The sequence below is a fragment of the Zea mays genome, chromosome 7 (genome assembly GCF_902167145.1).
Source record: "Zea mays cultivar B73 chromosome 7, Zm-B73-REFERENCE-NAM-5.0, whole genome shotgun sequence".
In the NCBI taxonomy this organism is placed as follows: domain Eukaryota; kingdom Viridiplantae; phylum Streptophyta; class Magnoliopsida; order Poales; family Poaceae; genus Zea; species Zea mays.
Window position 1 is genome coordinate 8,433,890 of NC_050102.1, and position 20,909 is coordinate 8,454,798.

Below are 20,909 nucleotides of genomic sequence, written 5' to 3' on the forward strand. Positions count from 1 at the left end.
CAACCTCAGAGGTAATAACCTTCGTTTTCTATTTGCTTCAGCCAACTTGATTTTACCAGCTTATCTTCTTCCACTTTCTGCCCATTTCCTATTGATTCAGTCCTTCTACTCAGCTTTGGAGGTTGTCTGTTTACAAATACGGAATTGTCCCCAATACTGTTTTTATGATGTTAACACCATGAACCGAGTAGCAGTTTATGCCCATGAGAATGCTTCAATGCCCCATTTGGGTCTTGTGGGCAAATGATCAGATGGTGCATAACTTCGATGTAGCTTATTTGATCAGCTTATAATGGAACGATGGGAAGACTTTGATCCACCACAGCGCTTGGGATGTTGAGCTGCAATTTGAATTGACAATTATTTGACAACAACTAAAATACATTTTTTCTTGCTTCTGCTCTTGCAGTCTTTGTAAATTCAGGTGTCAGTGTTGGATTCAAATACCTTTTAAAAAATAGAGGTTAGCATTCCACTAGAATATATGGTCACATGTGGCTACTTATTTCCTGCATTCAAAATGTAGTCACATGAGTAGTGGTGAACTGATGATGCCATACGTGGCTACTTATTTCTTGCATTGAAAACGTGGAGCTAAAGTGTGTATGTTTTGTTACACAAACGTTGGTGTTGTGCTGCTCCTTTTGCTGAAGCACTGCCTTTTACGGTTAGCGACACTCAATGTTCGATCACTTGTACAAAACAATATATGTATTTTCTTTTGAGCAATTCTTTTAAAATATATGGGGCAATGAAGAGCTTCATATTGTGTTGAACCTCAGTCTGTAATATTAAGTTGCAAGTGAGAGTTTTATACTTACGACATGCTACATTTTGTTATCCTTATAGTTGGTTAGCCTATTGTAGAAGGTGGTTGAACTTGTACTTTGAGACCAAATATATATTGCATACTTGATATTATACTATTATTTGAGCTTGTCTTATTGTACTCTTATATGTTCTTATGAAGGTTAGAGGAATGTGTTTGGGGTGAGTAATTTTTTTGTGTTGTTTCCTCTGTCCATGGCCATGGAGGAGCAAAGGAGGCCACCTAGCTCGAAGATAGCGCCAGTGTCCATGAAGGCGTCCTCCGCAAATGCGACGCTTCAAGGCATGAAGAACAGAAGCCATTTTCGAAGGGACATGAAAACTGCACTGCAACAAGACGTGTGTGTATTGTTCTACCTGGTGTTTAGTCGTAAGCCTGTTGCATTTCTGTTGAGGACGTCCAGCGTTTTCGATTTTGTCTTACAGGTGGACAAGCTGAGGAAGAAGTTGTGGCACGAGAAGAACGTCCACTGAGCTCTAAAGCAGGCGTTCGCGAGGCCGCTCTGCCTCGCCTCCCTATTGTCTCAAGTCAATGTCCTTCTTTGCTTTTCGATCAATTTCACAAGCAAGAAGCAACCTAACCAATAATTTGTTGCCCTTCCGAAGGACTCGATACACTTTCTGATTTCTGCCTCTTCTGAATTGTTCCTAGACATTGGAGCTTCTGGCCCCGTTGCAAGTGGAAAATCCTTGTACTTAAAGGTTGCAATGTAGTGGTCCCGTTGCAACGCACGGGCACTCACCTAGTAAATAAAATAAGCATCGAAGACCGTCGTCGATAAAAATACTAGAGCTTAAATCAGGAAAAAGGATTGACAATAAAAAACAGAAACGAAATAGATAAGAAAGATATAAAAATACTAGCCGTATCCCAATTAGTATTTGTTTTAGTTCTTCTTTTTATGTCTATATTTAAATATATGATGATGTATCTAGACATATATACAAAACACATATATTAATTATCTTATGAATTCATTGAAACCCTAAAACGAATTTAATTTGGCAGAGGGAGTATATATTAGAATCAAGATGTCCACTACTAATTTATCCACTTTATTTTTTTTGCTTAATTGTGTTATATCCTTCTTACAAAAATGCGCTGTAGGTTCGAAACTTACTATAGCAAAAATAATTCTAGCAATGTAGATTTAATTGCATGAAAGTAAGTACTGAAATTCAACAAAAGATTAGAAACATGACGATATTTTTCGATTTATGAGGGAGTCAACACTCCTTAATAGTTTTCGTTGCGATACCCGTGCAAGGGCACATCTCCTACTTTGATACGCACAAGGATTAAGTGTTATTTACGAGTTGATTCGCCGTCGCTCCATCATTGTGAATCACCCTCAGCCATTTACACAATGAGTTGGAGCACTCATAATCTTCATCAGATACTCACCAAACTCTCAATCACTACCAAACTATTTAGGTGATACTGACCGCCAAGAGTAACAAGCACATAGTCTAGTTCAAAGCAATGAGAAGGCTGCTAATGAAAACAATCTACAAAAAGCTCAAGTGACCCTCAACTTTAAATAAACTTCTTCATCAAAGTGGACCCATAAGAGAACACAAATCAAGTGGTTAAGATACAAAGTGAATAGAAGTATATAACTATTTTTTGATCAAACTTCAATAATAACATTTATGATACCAACTAGGGGGTGTTTAGGATAGCTCTAAGTTCTAGCTCCAGTGTGTAGCTGTAGTTTATAATATAAATTTAAATAGTTTTTAAAAGTATTTGTAATCTAAATAATAAACGAAATAACTTATGTAAATGTCATCTAGCTCCATGATTTTTGAGCATCTAACGTCTTCTAAACAAATTTTTTGGAGTAATCTAAATAATAAACAGGGTCTAAATATTGTTAGATTTTTCTTATTATTTATATTTTTACAGTATATATTTGATGTCATCTATCTTTTAATTCTCTTAATAACTTAGATCAATAAGTATCTTAAATCTTTAAAATTTAAAACAACTCATCATTTAAAATGAAAAACTACCAGCCAATTGTATCTAGTTCCAGCTGATAAGCAGGGATGGCAGTGGGTACGGATATGTTGGAGTTTCATATCCACGGGTACGGGTATAGATACTATATAGTATCCACGAGTAATAATTTTATGGGTATAGATATCTGCTATCCATATTCGTCGTTTGATGGACATATGACATGTGGACCTGAACATCCAATGGACGCATCACAGGTGGCCAGGTCCCAGTGGCCGGCCTCTTGGGGCTTTTCACTGCTTCACGGAGTCTGGGACTCTAGGGGTGTGTTTGGTTACAGGACAGCTAGGACAGGAACGTCTCCTAGCGTTCTCTTTCGCCCCTCCAATTTTGAGAGATAATTGGAGACAACATTGTGATAGTTCTGTTCCAACCCTTGATTCTGAACTAAACAACCTTATTTAAAAGATCATTCTATTCCATTCCGTCCTGTCACGGTAACTAAACGCATCCTAGGAGTCTAGGTCAGCGCCTCAGCAGCAAGGCCGCAAGACCAGCAGTCCAAGGCTCAAAGCGGCCCAGGACCTAGGTCCAAGCGAACAGCCTGCGGGCCTGGCGCTCTGCCTCTCCCTCTCGGTCAGTTGTCTCTCTCTCACTCTCTCTTGTGTCCCATTTCTAACCCTAGCCGCCAAGCTTGAGCTCCCAAGTCCCAAACTGCCCGTCTGCCCTCCAGCCGTGCAGGGCTTCAGGCCATCCGGGCTCCGGCTTCCGGCATCCATCAGGCGTCCTCATAAGATGGTGTAGGGCAGCGAGCGCCGAGCAGAGCAGCAAGGCAGAGCAGCGAGCAGCCGAGCAGCGAGGCAGCGGGCGTCCTCAGAATCCGGGCTGCCGAGCCGCCGAGCAGAGCAGCCGAGAGCAGCGAGGCAGCGAGAACGGCCCACGAGAAGGCCCGTGCGGGTGCGGTCGCCCTGGGCCGAACAACCCCGGACCGCCGTCCGCTGCTTCCTACTCTTCACCGCTTCACCCCGCGTGCGCGCTTTCTCTGTTGCTCTGCTACAACTGCGGCGCCGCCGCCGCCGCCGCCCTACGCCAGTTGCCGAGCCCTTCATCGCTCTTCTCGCCGGCGACGAGCACCCACCACAACAAGGTATTCCCACCCCTTGTATTCCCTCCATGTGAATTTCGGTCTGCCGCGGCCCATGGAATCGACCTGCCACCGCTGCACGCACCAGCCCTCTCGCAGCCTTCGCTGCACGTGCTGCTGCTCCGGCCAGCCGTGCCCCACGCCCCCGCGCCGACCAGTCAGCCCCAGCCGCGCCCACCTCCTGGCAGCTGCGCCGCTGCTCCAGCTCCGGTCAACCACGACCGTGCCCCCGCGCCATGCAACCGCGGCCCCGCTCCAGCCCGCGCCGGTGACCGGCCAGCCTTGCCCCTGCCCCTGCTAGGGCGGGCCGCCACCTAGCTCCAGCAGGTAGCAGCCACGTCCGGCCAGCCGGCCACAGCCTGGTGCTCAGGCCACTACTTGACCAGCCAGCGCCTAGAATCGCTGCCCGCCAGTCAACGCCTTAGCGCTCACGCCTGGCGAGCTACTGATAGTATAACAGTATTCAACTATTGATTGTTGATTGAACATTTGAACTGTTGATTGAAAGACTAGAAAGATAAATTTGCGTTGTTCCATCTTGAGTTATTCACCATGCTACTTTTAAATTTTTAGTACTAAATAATAGTTTACTTGAATTTGAATGTTAGAATTATATAGATATTTTCTTGAAATTGTAGACACTGTTTGGTTCCACTGGCTAAATTTTAGTCAATGTCATATCGGATATTTGGATGCTTGTTAGAAGTATTAAATATAGTCTAATTATAAAATTAATTACATTAATGAGGACTAAACGATAAGACAAACCTATTAAACCTAATTAGTTCATAATTCGCTTATGTGATGCTACAATGAACATTTACTAATCATGTGTTAATTAGGCTTATAATTTTTTCTCGATGTTTAGTCTTCAGATGTATAATTAGTTTTATAATTAGACCACATTTAATACTCGTAATTTGCATTTAAATATCTGATGTGACACAGACTTAAATTTAGTGAGTAAAATACATTTCCGGTACTAAAACTTGTCTGGCTGTGTCAACCTGATTCATAAACTTTTAAAATATATCTCTTAAGGGTTGGATCTCTGTTTGGGTCTCAATTACATCCTAACAGGTTGTTGTGGCCTACATGTTAGTCGTCAAGGAAGGAGAGAGAAAGGTGGACGAGATCCAACAGACCACGTCAACTGACATGTGGGTCACGTCAACCCGTTGAGACGTAATAGAGACCCGAACAGAGATTGAGCCCTTAAGAGACATAGTGACATACTTTAAAAGTTTATGGACCGGGTTAACACAACCAAACAAGTTTAAGGACCAGAAATATATTTTACTCAAACTTTAGTTCTTGGAACGAAACACCCCCTTAGTCTACATTAAATAGAGATTGTAGGTTAAATTTACACGTTTATAACGGTGCTCAGGCTTTATTTCCGGGCTGGCTCTGCCACTTGTGCGAAACCGAGCACCCAAACCTTAACTTAGAGCAATTTGGCTGCTTGATGCTGACTAACTTCGAGCCTTTTGCAAATACATAGTACTAATTGTCATGTGTATGCCCACACCCCTTTACTGGGTCCGACTATGCACTTGTATACTGCAGCAGTGAGGTCGAATTTCACGTCTCCCTAGGATTCCTTCTAACTTCATTCAATATGCGAGGCTATATTAACAGTTTCATGAACCTCAGTGCAATAGAGTTCAAACCTTTACATGCTACAAAAAAAGTTCAAATCCTTACAATGTCATGTCCTACACCTCATACTGGACTCAGTTTCATGTACGAGTTTCAAGTCTCTGGCTCAGTTCACCCAGACTGTTGTCTGATGATATTCTTTTGTTATTGTTGTAAACCTATAGTGTTGTCAGGTTGATACCTGCATCAATTTCATTCTGCGTTTCACATGAAAAGTTGAGGAACTGTGTTGATCCTGTAATGATTGGCACACAGCGAATGCAGCTCGCTCGACCATTCTCATCGTTATGTAATGATTGTAACATGTGAAATTAAGGGTATAGCCTGCAGAACCAACCAGATAGGAATGGGCTTTCAGGTTAAGACTAAACAAAATCTCATAATAGCAGTTGTAATAGATGTCAATAGAGTTCAAACCTCAGGAACTTGTTTTTGATGGGCAGACCCAACCCAGCTAATGTGTCATCGATATAGTAGCCTTCCAGTTACCAGCTCTAGCCTCCAGGAGGACTAAATCAGAACTTGTTTGATGTATGTTATGTTTAATAAGATATTGTATTGTTTTTAATACTTTATTGTGTATTTGATTATACAGAATTGCATATGGTAGAATTGGCTAGGGTCATAATGGTTCAACTTCTGGGTCCGCCACTCATACTGGATAGTAGTCTTACAGTGATTTAGATGGATGTATCTTGTTTTCCAATCTGAATTCATTGATTCAAGATTCAATATATGGATCCCTAGGTTTATACTCGATGCATAAACATGACAATATGACACTGTTGAAGTGTATAAGTGGATTGTCTACCTTCTCCCATTAGCTTAAACTTTTGGTTTGAACTGGTTAGTATGTCTACTTTAACAAGTTTGAATTCTGCCAGAGACTTTATTTGTGCCTCCACCCATTTATTTCCAATTTTGTGCCTTTCTCTCTGGCTGCACGTGAGTAGGGGTGTTGAAGTGTATAAGTGGATTGACTATTTTCTTCCATTAGCTTAAGTTTTTGGGTTGAACTGGTTAGTACGTTTACTCTAACAGACACTACTTTTAGAACCCTAGTAGAATAGTATATTCTCTTCCTAGTCAAATTTGTAGATCAGATCAATGTTAGGAATTCAGTAGCAATACATAAACTTCTGCTTGGTTATATCTTGTTTTATTCTTCTTGTTATAGATGTTCTTCTCTTGTGCCTCTTTAATTTGGGGAATGTGGTTCCTGAGTTACGTTCTTGATTTTTTCTCCAGTCTTTCACCCACAGAAGGCAAAGATGATCAAGAGGCGCTACTTTAGGCAGGACCATGGTGATAACAGCGGCTCCTCATCTTCCTCCTCATCGGATTGTGACTCGGACAACGATTTGGCAGAAGAGGCAGTCAGCAGTGAGGAAGTAGAGGAGCAGGAAGAAGAGGAAGCAGTCAAGGAAGAATCAGGAGAAGAAGAGGAAGGAGAACTAGAACAACAAATTGTAGAAGGGAGTGAGTATTTTACTACATATCATTGTGTGGGTTGAGGTCTCTTGCATGTATTCTTCGCTGTTTGTCTGTTATGTTGCACAATTTTGTCTTGTGTTTCTTCAAGCGGACAACATGTTGTTGTTGGATGAGTTTAATGTATTCAACACCAATGTTATCCTAAATGCTAAACGGTAAACAGTCAGCCATCCTTTGTTTAGCGTTTAGACCGTTTAGATGGTCATTGAATGCAGTTAAACGGCCTAAACTCTTTTGTATAGTTACACTAAACTATACATATTTATGTATGTAAAAGTTAAATATGGTACGGCATATTCATATTTACGCATGTAAAAAAAATATTCTATCAAATATTCTTTTGGAAGAAAATTAAATCCTACTCAACCTCATATACTTATGATGTATTGATGTTAATTAGTTGGGTGACAAATGTGGTAGTTATAATCCTCTCACTGCCTAAATGGTCGGTTAAATTACTCTTTAGCTCATTTAATCAATTTAACTCGATTTTGTTAGACGGGTTTTGACGGTTTTAAACAGTCTATCCATTTAATTCACTGTTTAGGTCCTAAACAACATGGGTGACCTTTACTGCTTACATGCTGTTTAACTGGATTAAAAGGCTGTTTAAACAGTGGTTTAGCCTATCATCTTCAGTGTATCATGCCACACAGTGGATGCATCAGATTTTCAAGTAGTCAAATGCAATGATTGATCCCTCCATTGTCTCTTTGATTGTCCAATTGTTAGCAGTTTCAATCTAACAATGATACTATTCCAATATGTTGATTAAGAGTATTGTACTGTTTTTAGGCAAATAAAGCTTGCATAGGATGTTAGATCTAACTACAATTTCCGGTAAAGAAAACTGTAGAATCAGCGGAGAAATTTAACTAAGGAGCAATATGATAGAGATGTAAGCTTGGGAGGCCAGGTAGTACCAAAGAAGTACACCTTTTGTTATTTGGGATCGATGCTACAGAGAGATGCTGATATGATGATGTTAGCCATAGGATCAAAGCGGGGTGGATGAAATGGCGTCAAGCATCGGGAGTCCTATGCGACAAGAGAGTGCCATAGAAGTTGAAAAGGCAAACTTGACATGGGAAGAGGCAATCAAAAGGGACTTGAAGTAATTGAATATCCCATTGGAGTTGTGTTTGGATAGAAGTGCTTGAAAAGAAGCTATCCACGTGCCCGAACCGTGATTAGGCCTTTTCCCTTTTACTGCTCTCAAAAGCTTTCCCCCCTACCCTCTCTCTCTTTCTCTTTTTAGTGACTTCTTGTTGGGTTTCAATTCTAGCCTACGCCAACTTGTTTGGGACTATAAGGCTATGTTGATGATGATGATGTTTCACTATAGACAGTTGAAAGCTATCCTCAGGTGCAGGAATAGTTGAAGCAGTCTCTTGACCTGTGAAAAGAATTGATCAAGATTTCTTCTTTTGCTGCTCATGTCTACCAGGTTCAGGATACCAAAGTGAGGACAACTCATGGAATGATGTTGATGGTGCATCTATAGGTATTCTTTGTTCTTGCTGATAACTAATAAAGTAATAAGCCATGCTTTATTGTTTCTGGACTTTAACTTGTTTTCCTCTTAATTTAGCAGATTGTTGTCAGGTTATGTAATTTATGGTTTAGATGAAGTTAGATTTCTTGCCATAAATCAGCTGTTTGTGCAAGAGATGTTTGGATTGTGTATAGTTTTACTAGACTGATAATTACTATTTCTGAGACGTGTCGTTGTCTATTGTTAAAAAAAGAGAGTTTGTCGTTGTTGATGCTTTTGAACTCTATGAAACTGTTAATTAATGTTTGTTCAGTCTTATGCACACCTTAATTTGCTCTAATTGTGGTTTAACAGAATGTAAGTGTATAACTGTACCCTTTGGTTTCCTCTTGTTATATGGTCATGGATTCATGCTCAACTACTGGTCATGGAGAAAAAATGTTGTGTCTGAGAGAATCGGCCAAGCTCACCCAAACAGTACCTATCTTAATTTATGATTCATGTTATGTATTCTCAAAAAGAATGGAAGGAGCTGTTCTGGCTGTGCTAATTGCTATTGACATCATCTCTTTTATGCATTAAATAGTTCTGAAATATTGCGGGAAACAAATGTTTAATCAATCATGGGTTTTGTTTCAGACGATGATGAACACAGCAGCCCAAGAGATGAAGAACGTCATGAAATAAGTTTGCCCATTATGAAATCTTCTGGTGCTAATGCTGACTCTGCCAAAAGTGCTGATAACACAGATGACGCTGTTGATGCAGACTTCCCTAACTGCATTCTGAAATGCAAATCTGTGTTTAAGTGCAAGCTCTGTCCTAGGATCATGTGCTTAAATGTGGAGATGGTCAAGATACATCTGAAATCAAAGGTAATCCATTCAAAGAGTGCTAATATTTCCATTATGCAAAAGAAGGGGAACAGTCAGAACAAAATTAATAAGATTATTCTGTTGTGAAGATGTAAAGCGACACTTTATCATGGTAGGAGCATCCTCCTGTTCCTAAGTTTTGTTTGTTTGTTTTTGTAGAGGCATGCTCGTTCCGAGAAACTACTAGGAGAAGGGAGGCTTAAGCTGATGCTCAACAGCGATGGTGAACTGGAGGAAGAGCAAGAGACACATGCTGAACGACATGCTCGGACTATAGCCCTTTCCCAGGTGTTTACACTATTTAAAAATTTCTAACTTATCACATTCAATGTATTTTGTTGAATTGAGTTGTTGTTCGGTATGGAATCATGTCATGTAATTCTTCTTATGCTTGATGGATTTTTCAGCAAGTACAAAAGCAGAAGAAGGATTCAGGTAGGCAGCGACAGAATCGGAGAAAGAAGAAGGTAACTGAATCACTTCTTTTATGCGTGCGGTTTGTAAAAGGGGGTAGACCCAGTTGCGGAAGCTCCCACATGAGTGGGTTCTAGGGAAGGGATAAGCGGAGGCAAGCCTTTCCCCTGTAAATGTGGAGAGGCTGTTTCGAATCCATGATCTGGCGACTCAGTGAGATAGTTACCTTCTATTTTATTTATTTTTTGGTGAAGCACATATCGAAGGCTTTTAGGTGTCATTTTCAAAGGCCTATTAAGCTCAAAGTTTGTGCGATATCATGTTTTCATTATCTAGAATGGTCTCAAGCAGTACACCACCATGGAGATCATTTTTGTTTATTGAATACACTTTAAACAATTCGAACTGCATTACTGTGGCACTGCATGATTTTTTTGGGACCACATATCGAAGGCTTTTAGACGTCATTTGGAGGGGTTTGCTGAGCTAAAGGCTTGAATGATCTCGAACAACATGCCACAATGGAGCCCAACTTTGGGTATAGGAGACACTTTAATCTGCATTTCTTGTGAAGCACATATCAAAGGCTTTTAGGCAACATTTTGGAAAAGCCTATTGAGCTCAAAGATTAAGCAATGTCATCTTATCACCATCTCCAATTGAATGAGCTTGAGCTGTATGCCAGCATAGGTGTCATATTGGCATGTTGAATACATGTAGCAACAACAACAGCAGCAGCAACGACATCATAGCCTGCGAGGCTACTTCTACTTGATGCTCAATTACTCTGTTCTGATAGTATTTTGTATGGGTATTGCATCATAGCACGTGAGGCTACTTGATGCTCCATTACTCTTTGTTCTGATTATATATTTTTTGCCCTGTTATTTACAGAGGTCTCGGGTTAATCTGGAAGAGGCACAGAACAACAAAAAACAACGCAAAGCTAAATGAAGTGGGTCTTGCAGAAGCTTCCAAGTTCTTTTGTAGCTTCAACTGCTGTGTTCCCAAACTTTGTAGCGGCCATACCGTTAGGATATTCAAGTATCCAAGAGTTTTCTCGTCGGCTGTACCCCGTTTCGGCCTAAACTGTTAGTAATTTGTTGAATTTTAGATATTTAATTGAAGTGGATCAAAATGATATTTTTGAGCCGAGCAGCTGATATAGGCTCCTCGAACTACAGTGTGTCGCCTGTGCCAAATCATCACAGGTTCATGATCCACACGAACTATAATTGTGCTTCTCAAACTGTGGTGTGGAGCTTGAGCCATTTTAGAGGAGTCACACACTGTGTGTGTATTTTAAAAAAAGCGGATCTGGTTTCTCATTTTGTATTAAACCGTTTGGCTGTTTTCAGCAACGTCCTCTATATCTATCTCTATATCTGTCCTTTACAGTTTTCTCTAAAAGATTTTATTCTCTATATCTACTTCTCTTCAACATTTTCGAAATTACGTCATTTATACTCAAATATCTATATTAGACATTTTTATTTTTATTTTGTTACATACGTATTTGTTATACTCTTAAATATATTGTACATATTTTAGTTTTACTGAACTGATTATTTAAAGTATTTAAATGGATAGATGACTGTTTAGAGGATACTGTTGGAGAGCGTAGAGAACCTACTGATCCTCTATATTTAGGGTAGATGACCCTTTAGAGGACCTTGTTGGAGCGCCAGCCTTAGCTGTTGGTGTCTGTTTTATATGTCTCTACACATTGCAACTTTTGGAGACGGTAGGGTCTCATATATACATTATTTTGGGGAGTAAGTGAATCTTAGCATGAATTTGAATGGTACAGGAATTGCACTCACACTTCTCCTGTGTTATGAATGGGTGTATGTGTCTAACTGTCTACAAGATTTATTGGATATACAAGTTGAAAACCCTAATTTAGTTTTAGTAATTGAGTGTCAACAATATAGATTAATGCTCTCATTAAATATGATTTGCAAGGGTTCACTGGTTGTTGATGAATAACAGTGACGAAGCTAGAGCACATTTGAGGAGGGGTGTATTTGTGTTGTGGGTGTATAAGAAATTTTATAGGGGTGCATATATAGTAAAATTTTAACTAAATCTATAGATTTTGTATTTTTGGGTGTATTTGCACCCCTTACAAACAAGTAAACACCCCTGATGAATAAGACATATAATTGATGGAGATAGAGATCATGATCACATAAATGCATTGGTTCATCAAATGGTGTGAAGTTGGAATAAATGTGAGGCTCAAGTTAAAGATATAAGATCATCGTCTATGACATATGTTATTATTGTTGATGACATCCAGATCATACATGCAATGGCTCAAGGTATAAGATCACATACGTCGCCCTTGATGCACCTACTATTGTTGCTTTCACTAACGCCTCTTATAGAGTTATAACATCATCTATAAGAGCAAGTTTAATAGTATAACCTATAACGGGCTTTGTATTATTGCCGTGTCACATACTAGTCATACACTAACACAAGCTGTACATTTAATACTTGGCTTGTCTCCTCTTACAATCTGTCTTGGAGTTTGTGAGCATTTTATTTTAAGCTGGCTACCACTGAGCACCTTGCTTTGAGAGCTGGCTATTAGTAAATAGTCCGATTCCATTTTCTCTCTATTTCTATTTCTTCTATATCATCATAAATCTGACGTGGCATATCTTCAACCCGTCTACATAACCTTGCTCTAAGTATAATTACACTTGTGATGTTACATATATTGAGATGATCTTAGATTCTATGTTGGATCCTGGATGGGCGAGCTATTTCTGTCATGATTGAAGGCTGACCTGGCATTATGGCAATGACCACTAGCCGAGGTCAAGGCCGTCAAGCCGGCCGCCCAACGATCCTCGAGAAAATATTCCTATGAATTTGTGCTAGAATGATAATAAGGTTAAAGGTAAAGATAACAAGATGGCGAAACAGTGCGTGGCAAAGGAAAACGACGATGGACACCAAGAAGCTGTGAAAGCTAAAGATCACATCACACATAGCCGCCGTTGGCGCGGATGACCTGGCCGTTGACCCACTCGGCGGCGTCGGTGCACAGGAAGCCGACCACCGGCGCGATGTCACCGGGCTCGCCGAGCCTCTGCATCGGGTTTGTCTCCACGGCGTGTCGCACCATGGCCTCGCTCTTGCCCTTGAAGAACATGTCCGTGGCCGTGGCCCCGGGCGCGACGCAGTTGGCCGTGACGCGGGTGCCCCCGAGCTCCTTGGCCATGGTCCGCACCAGCGCCTCCACCGCCGCCTTGGACGCCGTGTAGGCCCCGAACCGCGGCGGGAGGCTCCCCACCACGGACGACGTCACGGCGACGATGCGCCCGCCGCCGCCGCGGCGGAGGCGGTTGGCCGCCTCCCGGAGGCACAGGAACGCGCCGCGCAGGTTCACGGCGAGCACGCGGTCGAAGGCCTCGGTGGCGGTGCCGGCCACGGCGGGGTACGTGTCGTCCAGCACCCCGGCGCTGGCCACCAGGATGTGCGCGCCGCCGAAGGCCTCGTCCGCCGCGTCGAAGAGCGACCGCGCGCCGGCCTCGTCCGAGACGTCCGCCCGCACGGCCACCGCGCGCGGGAGCGACGCCGCCAGCGCGCCCGCCTCGTCGGCGCGCGCCGCGTAGCCCAGCACCAGGCTCGCGCCGAGGGAGGACAGGTGCGTGGCGATGGCGCGGCCGATGCCCCGCGACGCGCCCGTCACGATCGCCACGCGCCCCGCCAGCGGCTGGGTGCTGCTGCTGCCCGCCGGTCGCGCCGAGGCCTCGGCGGCGGCGGCGACGTCACCGGTGTCCGCCATCGTACGGCTAGCGGCTGCTGTGGGTTTCTTGGGCCTCTCGCACGCGCGGGCGCGTCCAGTGTTTATCCACGCGCGTGACTGACGGTGCTGCCATCCACGTCTCGCCGGGCCCGGCCGCTGCGTTGCGTCCAGAGCACGACTGGGCGCCGATGGGGACCGCGACGTCTCGTGAGTCGTGCGACTTGGTGAGCCTTGTGCTGTCCTGTCCTCTGAGTGCGCGTGGCGTGGTGGCATCAAAGCCTTCAGCTCAGACAGAAGATACCATTGATCAAAGCGACAATCACAAACGTAGGAATTTCGCAGGGAACACAACCATTCTGCAATTTATCGCTGTACTATTTATTGATCAAGGAACATGTGCGACAGGAACACTAGGATTCTGACGAAGCTTTTCTAGAGCCTGGAATGTTTAAACTTCTCCACCTTGGGCTCAAAAAACACAACTGGATTTGGATCTCCAATGCTATTCCAACAGCAACCCCTTGGCCTCACGTGGGCTCCATGGTATGACAAACTGAGAGACTCCACTTTCTTAGCAAGCAGGAATATTCTGAGGTGTATATTCTTTTTTTTTTCAGATAGTAATATTCACTGGATTGTCTCAAGCAAGTCTTTAGAGCCTGTTTAGGAGGGCTCCAAAACCGGCTCTGGCTCTTGGAGGAGCCCTTCCATACGGTCTTAAAAATGAGCTCCTAACAAAGAGCACTGAGGAGTCGGAGCAAAAAAAACTGGCTCCTAACGGCTCCTCCTCTCACCCCCTTCTCTCGCGTTAAGAGGAACCGTTTTGCCAAACGATTTGTTAAAAAAACATCGGCTCTTATAAAGGAGCTGTTCTTAAAGAGAAGCCAGAGCCGAAGTCATTTTTAGAGGAGCCAGAGTCATGCCAAACGGAGCCTTACTGCTGCAGTTGAAAACATGTTCAGAAAAATATCCACTTATCCAGGAAGTATGCATTCATGAAAAATGCTGATTTGTTATTTTGCCTGAAAAGGATTAAAATAGTTCCTGAAGAGGGAGTAAAATAGTTCATGAAGAATATCCACTTATCCAGGAGGTGTGCACCTTTTTATTATCCTCAATTGTACCACATCTGTATTCGAATATTTATCACCCGCTTCATTTTTGAACTAAAACGCGATAAATAAAAAAGAACCTAGGATATCAATTTTCTGGATTAAAATGCAACTGAAAGTGCATGATTTTTTTTAATAATTAGTTCTTTTATTATGTGGTCATTATCCTCAAAATCTATATCAGGGATTGATTGTACTTACGCTTCTTCACCGACCAAGAATCAGTGTGCAAAGAATACAACCCCCGCCCCCCAGGTTCTGGAACCATTTTGGCCAATACGAAGAAACGAAATAAAGAAAGAATACATATTGTCGGGGACCGTAATTATGGGTACCACCAATGCTCCTTAATTCGGTTGGAAAACATCTTCAGAACAAACCATAAACGACCGATAAAGCGCGGGCTTCGTCTACCGAGGGACGCGACCTCATCCGAGCCCAGCCTCGGACAAGGACAGAAGTCCCGGACGAATTCACGCCTCGCCCGAGGGTCCCCTCAGTCAGCAGACACACCCTCGGCTCGCCCAAAGTCTAGCGCAGGCAAGCTTTGTCGTACAGCGACCTCGTCCGAATCGCCTTACCAACCGACCGTATCGCATGCGCATTTAATGCGGGGATCGCCTGACACCATATTCTGACACGTGTGCCTCAGTCGGCAAGGTCGAACTGACCGCAGTCACTTCGCCCCCTTTACTGACCGTTCTGACAGGAAAACAGTGTTGTTCACCCCGCTCCGGCAACTGTGCCAGCTATCAGGGAAGGGCCGACAACAGCAAGTCACGACCTCCCCCGAGTTCGGCCTTGGGCGCAACAGGGAGCTCCACCTTGCCCGACCCCAGGCCTCGGCCCCAGCTTCGGCCTCGGGAGAAGGTCTCCGCCTCGCCCGACCCTGACCTCAGCCTCGATTTCGGTCTCGAGAGAAGGTCTCCGCCTCGCCCGACCCTGGGCCTCGGCCTCAACCTCGGCCTCGGGAGAAGGTCTCCGCCTCGCCCGACCCTGGGCCTCGGCCTCGGAGGAGTCGCCGCCTCGCCTGACCTCGGCCTCGTATCAGTTACGCTACTAGGGATCCATCATTGCCCTACCCTTAGCTAGCCGCCTTAGGCTATGATGGTTCCTCGCGTGCGCCCATGACGTCGGCTGCTCTCAACCCCCTACGGAAGCAAGGAAACGTCAGCAGGATCCATGCCGCACCATCAGCTATGCTACTACAGGGCTCAAGACACTTCTCTGACGACCACGCTATTACCTCTACAGGGCTCAAGACACTCCTCCGACGGCCACGTCGGTACATCTACAGGGCTCAAGGCGCTCCCCCGACGACCACATTATTATCTGTACAGGGCTCAGGGCACTTCTCTGCCAGCCACGTTAGCTCTATACCCCCATTGTACAGCTGGGCATCTCCTTGTGTCTATAAAAGGGGGTGTCCAGGGCCCCACGAGGGGAGGGGAAGAGAAAAGGGGGGGAGAGAGGAAAAAAGGTGCAACGTACGAACACACGGACACACAACGCAGACGAGCGGAGGCAGGCAGAGTAGGAGAGACGCGGTAGAGGCAGCCCCAGACGGCTCGCCCCAAGGCCGAACCCTCTCCTTCTCACTCTCTCTCGTTCTCGCTCTCCCGCAACGCTTGTAACCCCTACTGCAAGCGCCCCCTGGTGCAGGATAATATAAGTCTCATCCCATCGCTTGTGTTCCATCTTGCATCAACCCATCTGGACAGGGGCACGTGACACTAAAATTCACTAGTCGGTCCGGTTGAGGGTCCCCCGGGTCCGAAACACCGACAGTTGGCATGCCAGGTAGGGGCACGCTGCGTGTTAACGAATACTTTCTCATTGAGTTCCAGATGGGTAGCTTTCAGCAGCCTCTTCAGCCCGGGACGGTGCTCTGCTTCGGAAGTCTCGAGTTCATGTCCCTCGACGGTAGCTACGACATGGTACTGCTCCCTCCGCAGCATGACAACAACGATGGTCGACGGCTCGCCCAGCGGAGGCGAACTTGACGACGGCATCTCCACGTGGCGGAAGAGGAACACCCGGGTTTACCCCGCCACCCTCCTCGCCGGAGGAGACAGAGACGGGGCAACCGTGGCCAGGCAGGAGGCGGCACCTCATCGACTGTCAAACCAGAGCGAGTCGACGACACCGGCACCCCTGCGGGGGACATGTCGGGTGTTGTCCTCGCACCTGAGACAACGACGGATGTCGCCTCCCCACAACGGGCCAACCCCAAGCGGACTGATGACGCCAGCACCCTCGCGATGGATTTGTTGGACGTTAGCCTCGTACCTACGATAATGGTGCAGTCCGTCACCGACGCGACTACACCACCGTCAATCGACCAAAAGGTACCGTCCGTTTTCCACCCTGTTCCCTTTAGATTCAGTTTCGATCCACCAAGTGAAAGGGAAATAGGCTTACACCTTTTCCTAATTAATTTTGGTGGTTGAATTGCCCAACACGAATAATTGGACTAACTAGTTTACTCTAGACTATAAGTTTTACAGGTGCCAAAGGTTCACAATAGACCAATAAAATGATCAAGAAAGGGTTCAAACAAAGAGAGCCAAAGACAACCGAAGTGTGCCCTAGTCTGGCGCACCGGACAGTGTCCGGTGCACCAGGGAACTTGACGCTGAACTCGCTACCTTCGGGAAAATGGAGGCCGCTCCGCTATAATTCACTGGACTGTCCGGTGTGCCAGCGGAGCAACGGCTACTTCAAGTGCCAACGGTCGACTGCAACGCATTTAATGCGCGTCTGCGCGCGCAGAGGTCAGAGCACGTGTAGTTGGCGCACCGGACAGTCTACAAGACCTGTCCGGTGCACCACCGGACAGCCCAGAGGCCCCACCAGTCAGAGCTCCAACGGTCGAACCCTAACGGCCGGGTGACGTGGCTGGCGCACCGGACTGTCCGGTGCGCCCGTCGACAGCAGCCTCCACCAAATGGCTAATTTGGTGGTTAGGGCTATAAATACCCCAACCACCCCACATTCAATTGCATCCAAGTTTTCCACCTTCCAACACATTACAAGAGCTATAGCATTCAATTCTAGACACTACCAAAGAGATCAAATCCTCTCCCAAGTCCGGAATCACTCCAAATCAAATAGTGACTAGAGAGAGCGACATTTGTGTTCATTTGAGCTCTTGTGATTGGATTGCTTCTTTTCTTTCTCATTCTTTCTTGTGATTCACTCAATTGTAATCGACGCAAGAGACACCAATTGTGTGGTGGTCCTTGCGGGGACTTTGTGTCTCGTGTGATTGAGAAGAGAAGCTCACTCGGTGTAAGTGACCGTTTGAGAGAGGAAAAGGGTTGAAAGAGACCCGGTCTTTGTGACCACCTCAACGGGGAGTAGGTTTGCAAGAACCGAACCTCGGTAAAACAAATCCTTGTGTCTCACTCTTTATTTGCTTGTGATTTGTTTTTCACCCTCTCTCTCAGACTCGCTTATGTTTCTAACGCTAACCCGGCTTGTAGTTGTGATTAACTTTGTAAATTTCAGTTTCACCCTATTCACCCCCCTCTAGGTGACTTTCAATTGGTATCAAAGCCCGGTGCTTCATTAGAGCCTAACCGCTCAAAGTGATGTCGGGAGATCACGCCAAGAAGGAGATGGTGACCGGCGACAAGCCCGCTACAAGCCTCGGGAAGGCTCCATCGGGAGAGTCCCGCAACAAAGGGAAGGAGAAGGAATCCTCTTCCCACAAGTCGCATCGGAGTGGCGACAAGAAAAAGAAGATGAGGAAGGTGGTCTACTACGAGACCGATTCTTCATCGCCATCCACCTCCGGCTCCGACGCGCCGTCCATAACTTCTAAGCTCCATGAGCGCAAGAAGTATAGTAAGATTCCCCTACGCTACCCTCGTATTTCAAAGCGTACTCCTTTACTCTCCGTTCCATTAGGCAAACCACCGGTTTTTGACGGTGAAGATTATAATATGTGGAGTGACAAGATGAGGCATCATCTAACCTCACTCTACACAAGCATTTGGAATGTTGTTGAGTTTGGTGTACAGGTACCATCCGTATGGGATGAGGACTACGATTCGAACGAAGTAGCCCAAATTCACCACTTCAACTCCCAAGCCACTACTATACTCCTCTCCTCTCTAAGTCGAGAGGAGTATAATAAAGTGCAAGGGTTGAAGAGCGCAAAGGAAATTTGGGACGTGCTCAAGACCACGCACGAAGGAGACGAGGTGACCAAGATCACCAAGCAGGAGACGATCGAGGGGGAGCTCGGTCGCTTCATGCGTCACAAAGGAGAGGATCCGCAAGCCATGTACAACCGCTTGAAGACCTTGGTGAATCAAGTGCGCAACCTCGGGAGCACCAAATGGGATGACCATGAGATGATCAAGGTTATTCTAAGATCCCTCGTTTTTCGTAACCCTACACAAGTTCAATTAATTCGAGGTGATCCTAGATACAAGCTAATGTCTCCCGAGGAAGTCATAGGGAAATTTGTGAGCTTTGAGCTAATGATTAAAGGCTCAAAGAAAATCATCGAGCAAGGCACCTCATCCACGCCCGAGGCACAACCCGTCCCCATTCAAGGCAACGGAGGAGAAGAAGGAAGAGTCTACACCAAGTAGGCTCCCCATCGACGCCTCAAAGCTCGACAATGAGGAGATGACTTTAATCATCAAAAGCTTTCGACAAATCCTCAATCAAAAGGAGGGGGGAGGACTACAAACCCCGCTCCAAGAAGGTTTGCTACAAGTGTGGTAAGCCCGGTCACTTTATAGCAAAATGTCCTATTTCTAGTGACAGTGACAGGGTCAACGACAAGAAGGGGAGAAGAAAGGAAAAGAAGAGGTACCACAAGAAGAAGGGCGGCGATGCCCATGTGTGCCGCGAGTGGGACTCCGACGAGAGCTCCACCGACTCCTCCTCCGACGAGGACGCCGCCAACATCACCGTCAACAAGGGACTTCTCTTCCCCAACGTCGGCCACAAGTGCCTCATGGCAAATGACGACAAAAAGAAAAAGGTTAAATCTAAATCCTCCACCAAATATGCCACCTCTAGTGATGAGGCAAATTCTAATGATGATGAGGATGATTTATTTACTCTTTTTGCCAACCTTAACATGCAACAAAAGGAGAAGTTAAATGAATTAATTAGCACTATTCATGATAAGGATGATCTCTTGGATAGCCAAGAGGACTTCCTAATTAAGGAAAATAAGAAGCATGTTAAGGTTAAGAATGCTTATGCTCTAGAGATGGAAAAATGTGAAAAATTAACTAGTGAGCTAAGCACGTGCCATGATGTTATTACCAACCTTAGAAATGAAAATGCTAGATTAATTGCTAAGGTTGATTCAAATGTTTGTGATGATTCATATGCCAATCTTAGAAATGATCATGCTATATCTATTGCTAAGATTGAAAAATTAAATGCCTCTCTTGTTAGCCTTAGAATTGAAAATGAAAAATTGATTGCTAAGGCTAAAGACTTAGATGTTTGCAATGCTTCCATTTCCGATCTTAGAAGTGAAAATGATATTTTACATGCTAAGATTGTTGAACTAAAAACTTGCAAACCCTCTACATCCACTATTGAGCATGTTTCTATTTGCACTAGATGTAGAGATGTTGACATTGATGCTATTCATGATCACATGATTTTAATTAAATAACAAAATGATCATATAGCAAAATTAGATGCTAAATTGCCGAGCATGAACTAGAAAATGAAAAATTTAAATTTGCTCGTAGTATGCTTTATAGTGGGAGACGCCCTGGCATCAAGGATGGCATTGGCTTCCAAAAGGGAGACAATGTCAAACTTAATGCCCCTCCTAAAACATTATCTAACTTTGTTAAGGGCAAGGCTCTCATGCCTCAGGATAACGAGGGTTACATTTTGTACCCTGCCGGTTATCCCAAGCACAAAATTAGGAGAATTCATTCTAGGAAGTCTCACTCTGGCCCTAATCATGCTTTTATGTATAAGGGTGAGACATCTAGCTCCAGGCAATCAACTCGTGCTAAATTGCCTAGAAAGAAAACTCCTAGTGCATCAAATGAACCTAGCATTTCATTTAAAACTTTTGATGCATCTTATGTTTTGACTAACAAATCCGACAAAGTAGTTGCCAAGTATGTTGGGGACAAACACAAGGGAGCAAAGACTTGTGTTTGG

The 20,909-nt window shown here is 44.6% G+C and overlaps 2 protein-coding genes across 3 annotated transcripts; one reads left to right on the forward strand and one right to left on the reverse strand.

The window, feature by feature from the left end:
- Positions 1 to 3,345: 3,345 nt before the first annotated feature.
- Positions 3,346 to 11,251, forward strand: LOC100279296 (uncharacterized). 2 transcript variants are annotated; one of them, NM_001152317.1, is made up of 8 exons: positions 3,402 to 3,427; positions 3,525 to 3,938; positions 6,846 to 7,076; positions 8,539 to 8,595; positions 9,226 to 9,461; positions 9,621 to 9,749; positions 9,869 to 9,928; positions 10,770 to 11,179. In NM_001152317.1, the coding sequence occupies exons 3-8, from the start codon at positions 6,869 to 6,871 to the stop codon at positions 10,827 to 10,829; spliced, it is 750 nt and encodes a 249-aa protein (NP_001145789.1). In that variant the 5' UTR covers positions 3,402 to 3,427; positions 3,525 to 3,938; positions 6,846 to 6,868; the 3' UTR covers positions 10,830 to 11,179. The 2 variants fall into 2 exon arrangements, with proteins under 2 accessions (XP_035816414.1, NP_001145789.1); XM_035960521.1 differs by lacking the exon at positions 3,525 to 3,938 and having other exon boundaries at positions 3,346 to 3,427; positions 10,770 to 11,251.
- A 1,509-nt stretch (positions 11,252 to 12,760) lies between these two features.
- LOC103631989 (short-chain type dehydrogenase/reductase-like) lies at positions 12,761 to 13,709 on the reverse strand. Its single transcript, NM_001321700.1, has one exon. The coding sequence runs from the start codon at positions 13,675 to 13,677 to the stop codon at positions 12,871 to 12,873; it is 807 nt and encodes a 268-aa protein (NP_001308629.1). The 5' UTR covers positions 13,678 to 13,709; the 3' UTR covers positions 12,761 to 12,870.
- Positions 13,710 to 20,909: the final 7,200 nt, after the last annotated feature.

Bases quoted from the DNA above. Each gene is read 5' to 3' on its own strand.
- LOC100279296 (XM_035960521.1), top strand. From the start codon at position 6,869: ATGATCAAGAGGCGCTACTTTAGGCAGGACCATGGTGATAACAGCGGC. The intron at 7,077-8,538 runs GTGAGTATTTTA...CATGTCTACCAG, and splicing joins ACAACAAATTGTAGAAGGGA to GTTCAGGATACCAAAGTGAG. The intron at 9,929-10,769 runs GTAACTGAATCA...TGTTATTTACAG, and splicing joins AGAATCGGAGAAAGAAGAAG to AGGTCTCGGGTTAATCTGGA.
- LOC103631989 (NM_001321700.1), bottom strand. From the start codon at position 13,677: ATGGCGGACACCGGTGACGTCGCCGCCGCCGCCGAGGCCTCGGCGCGA.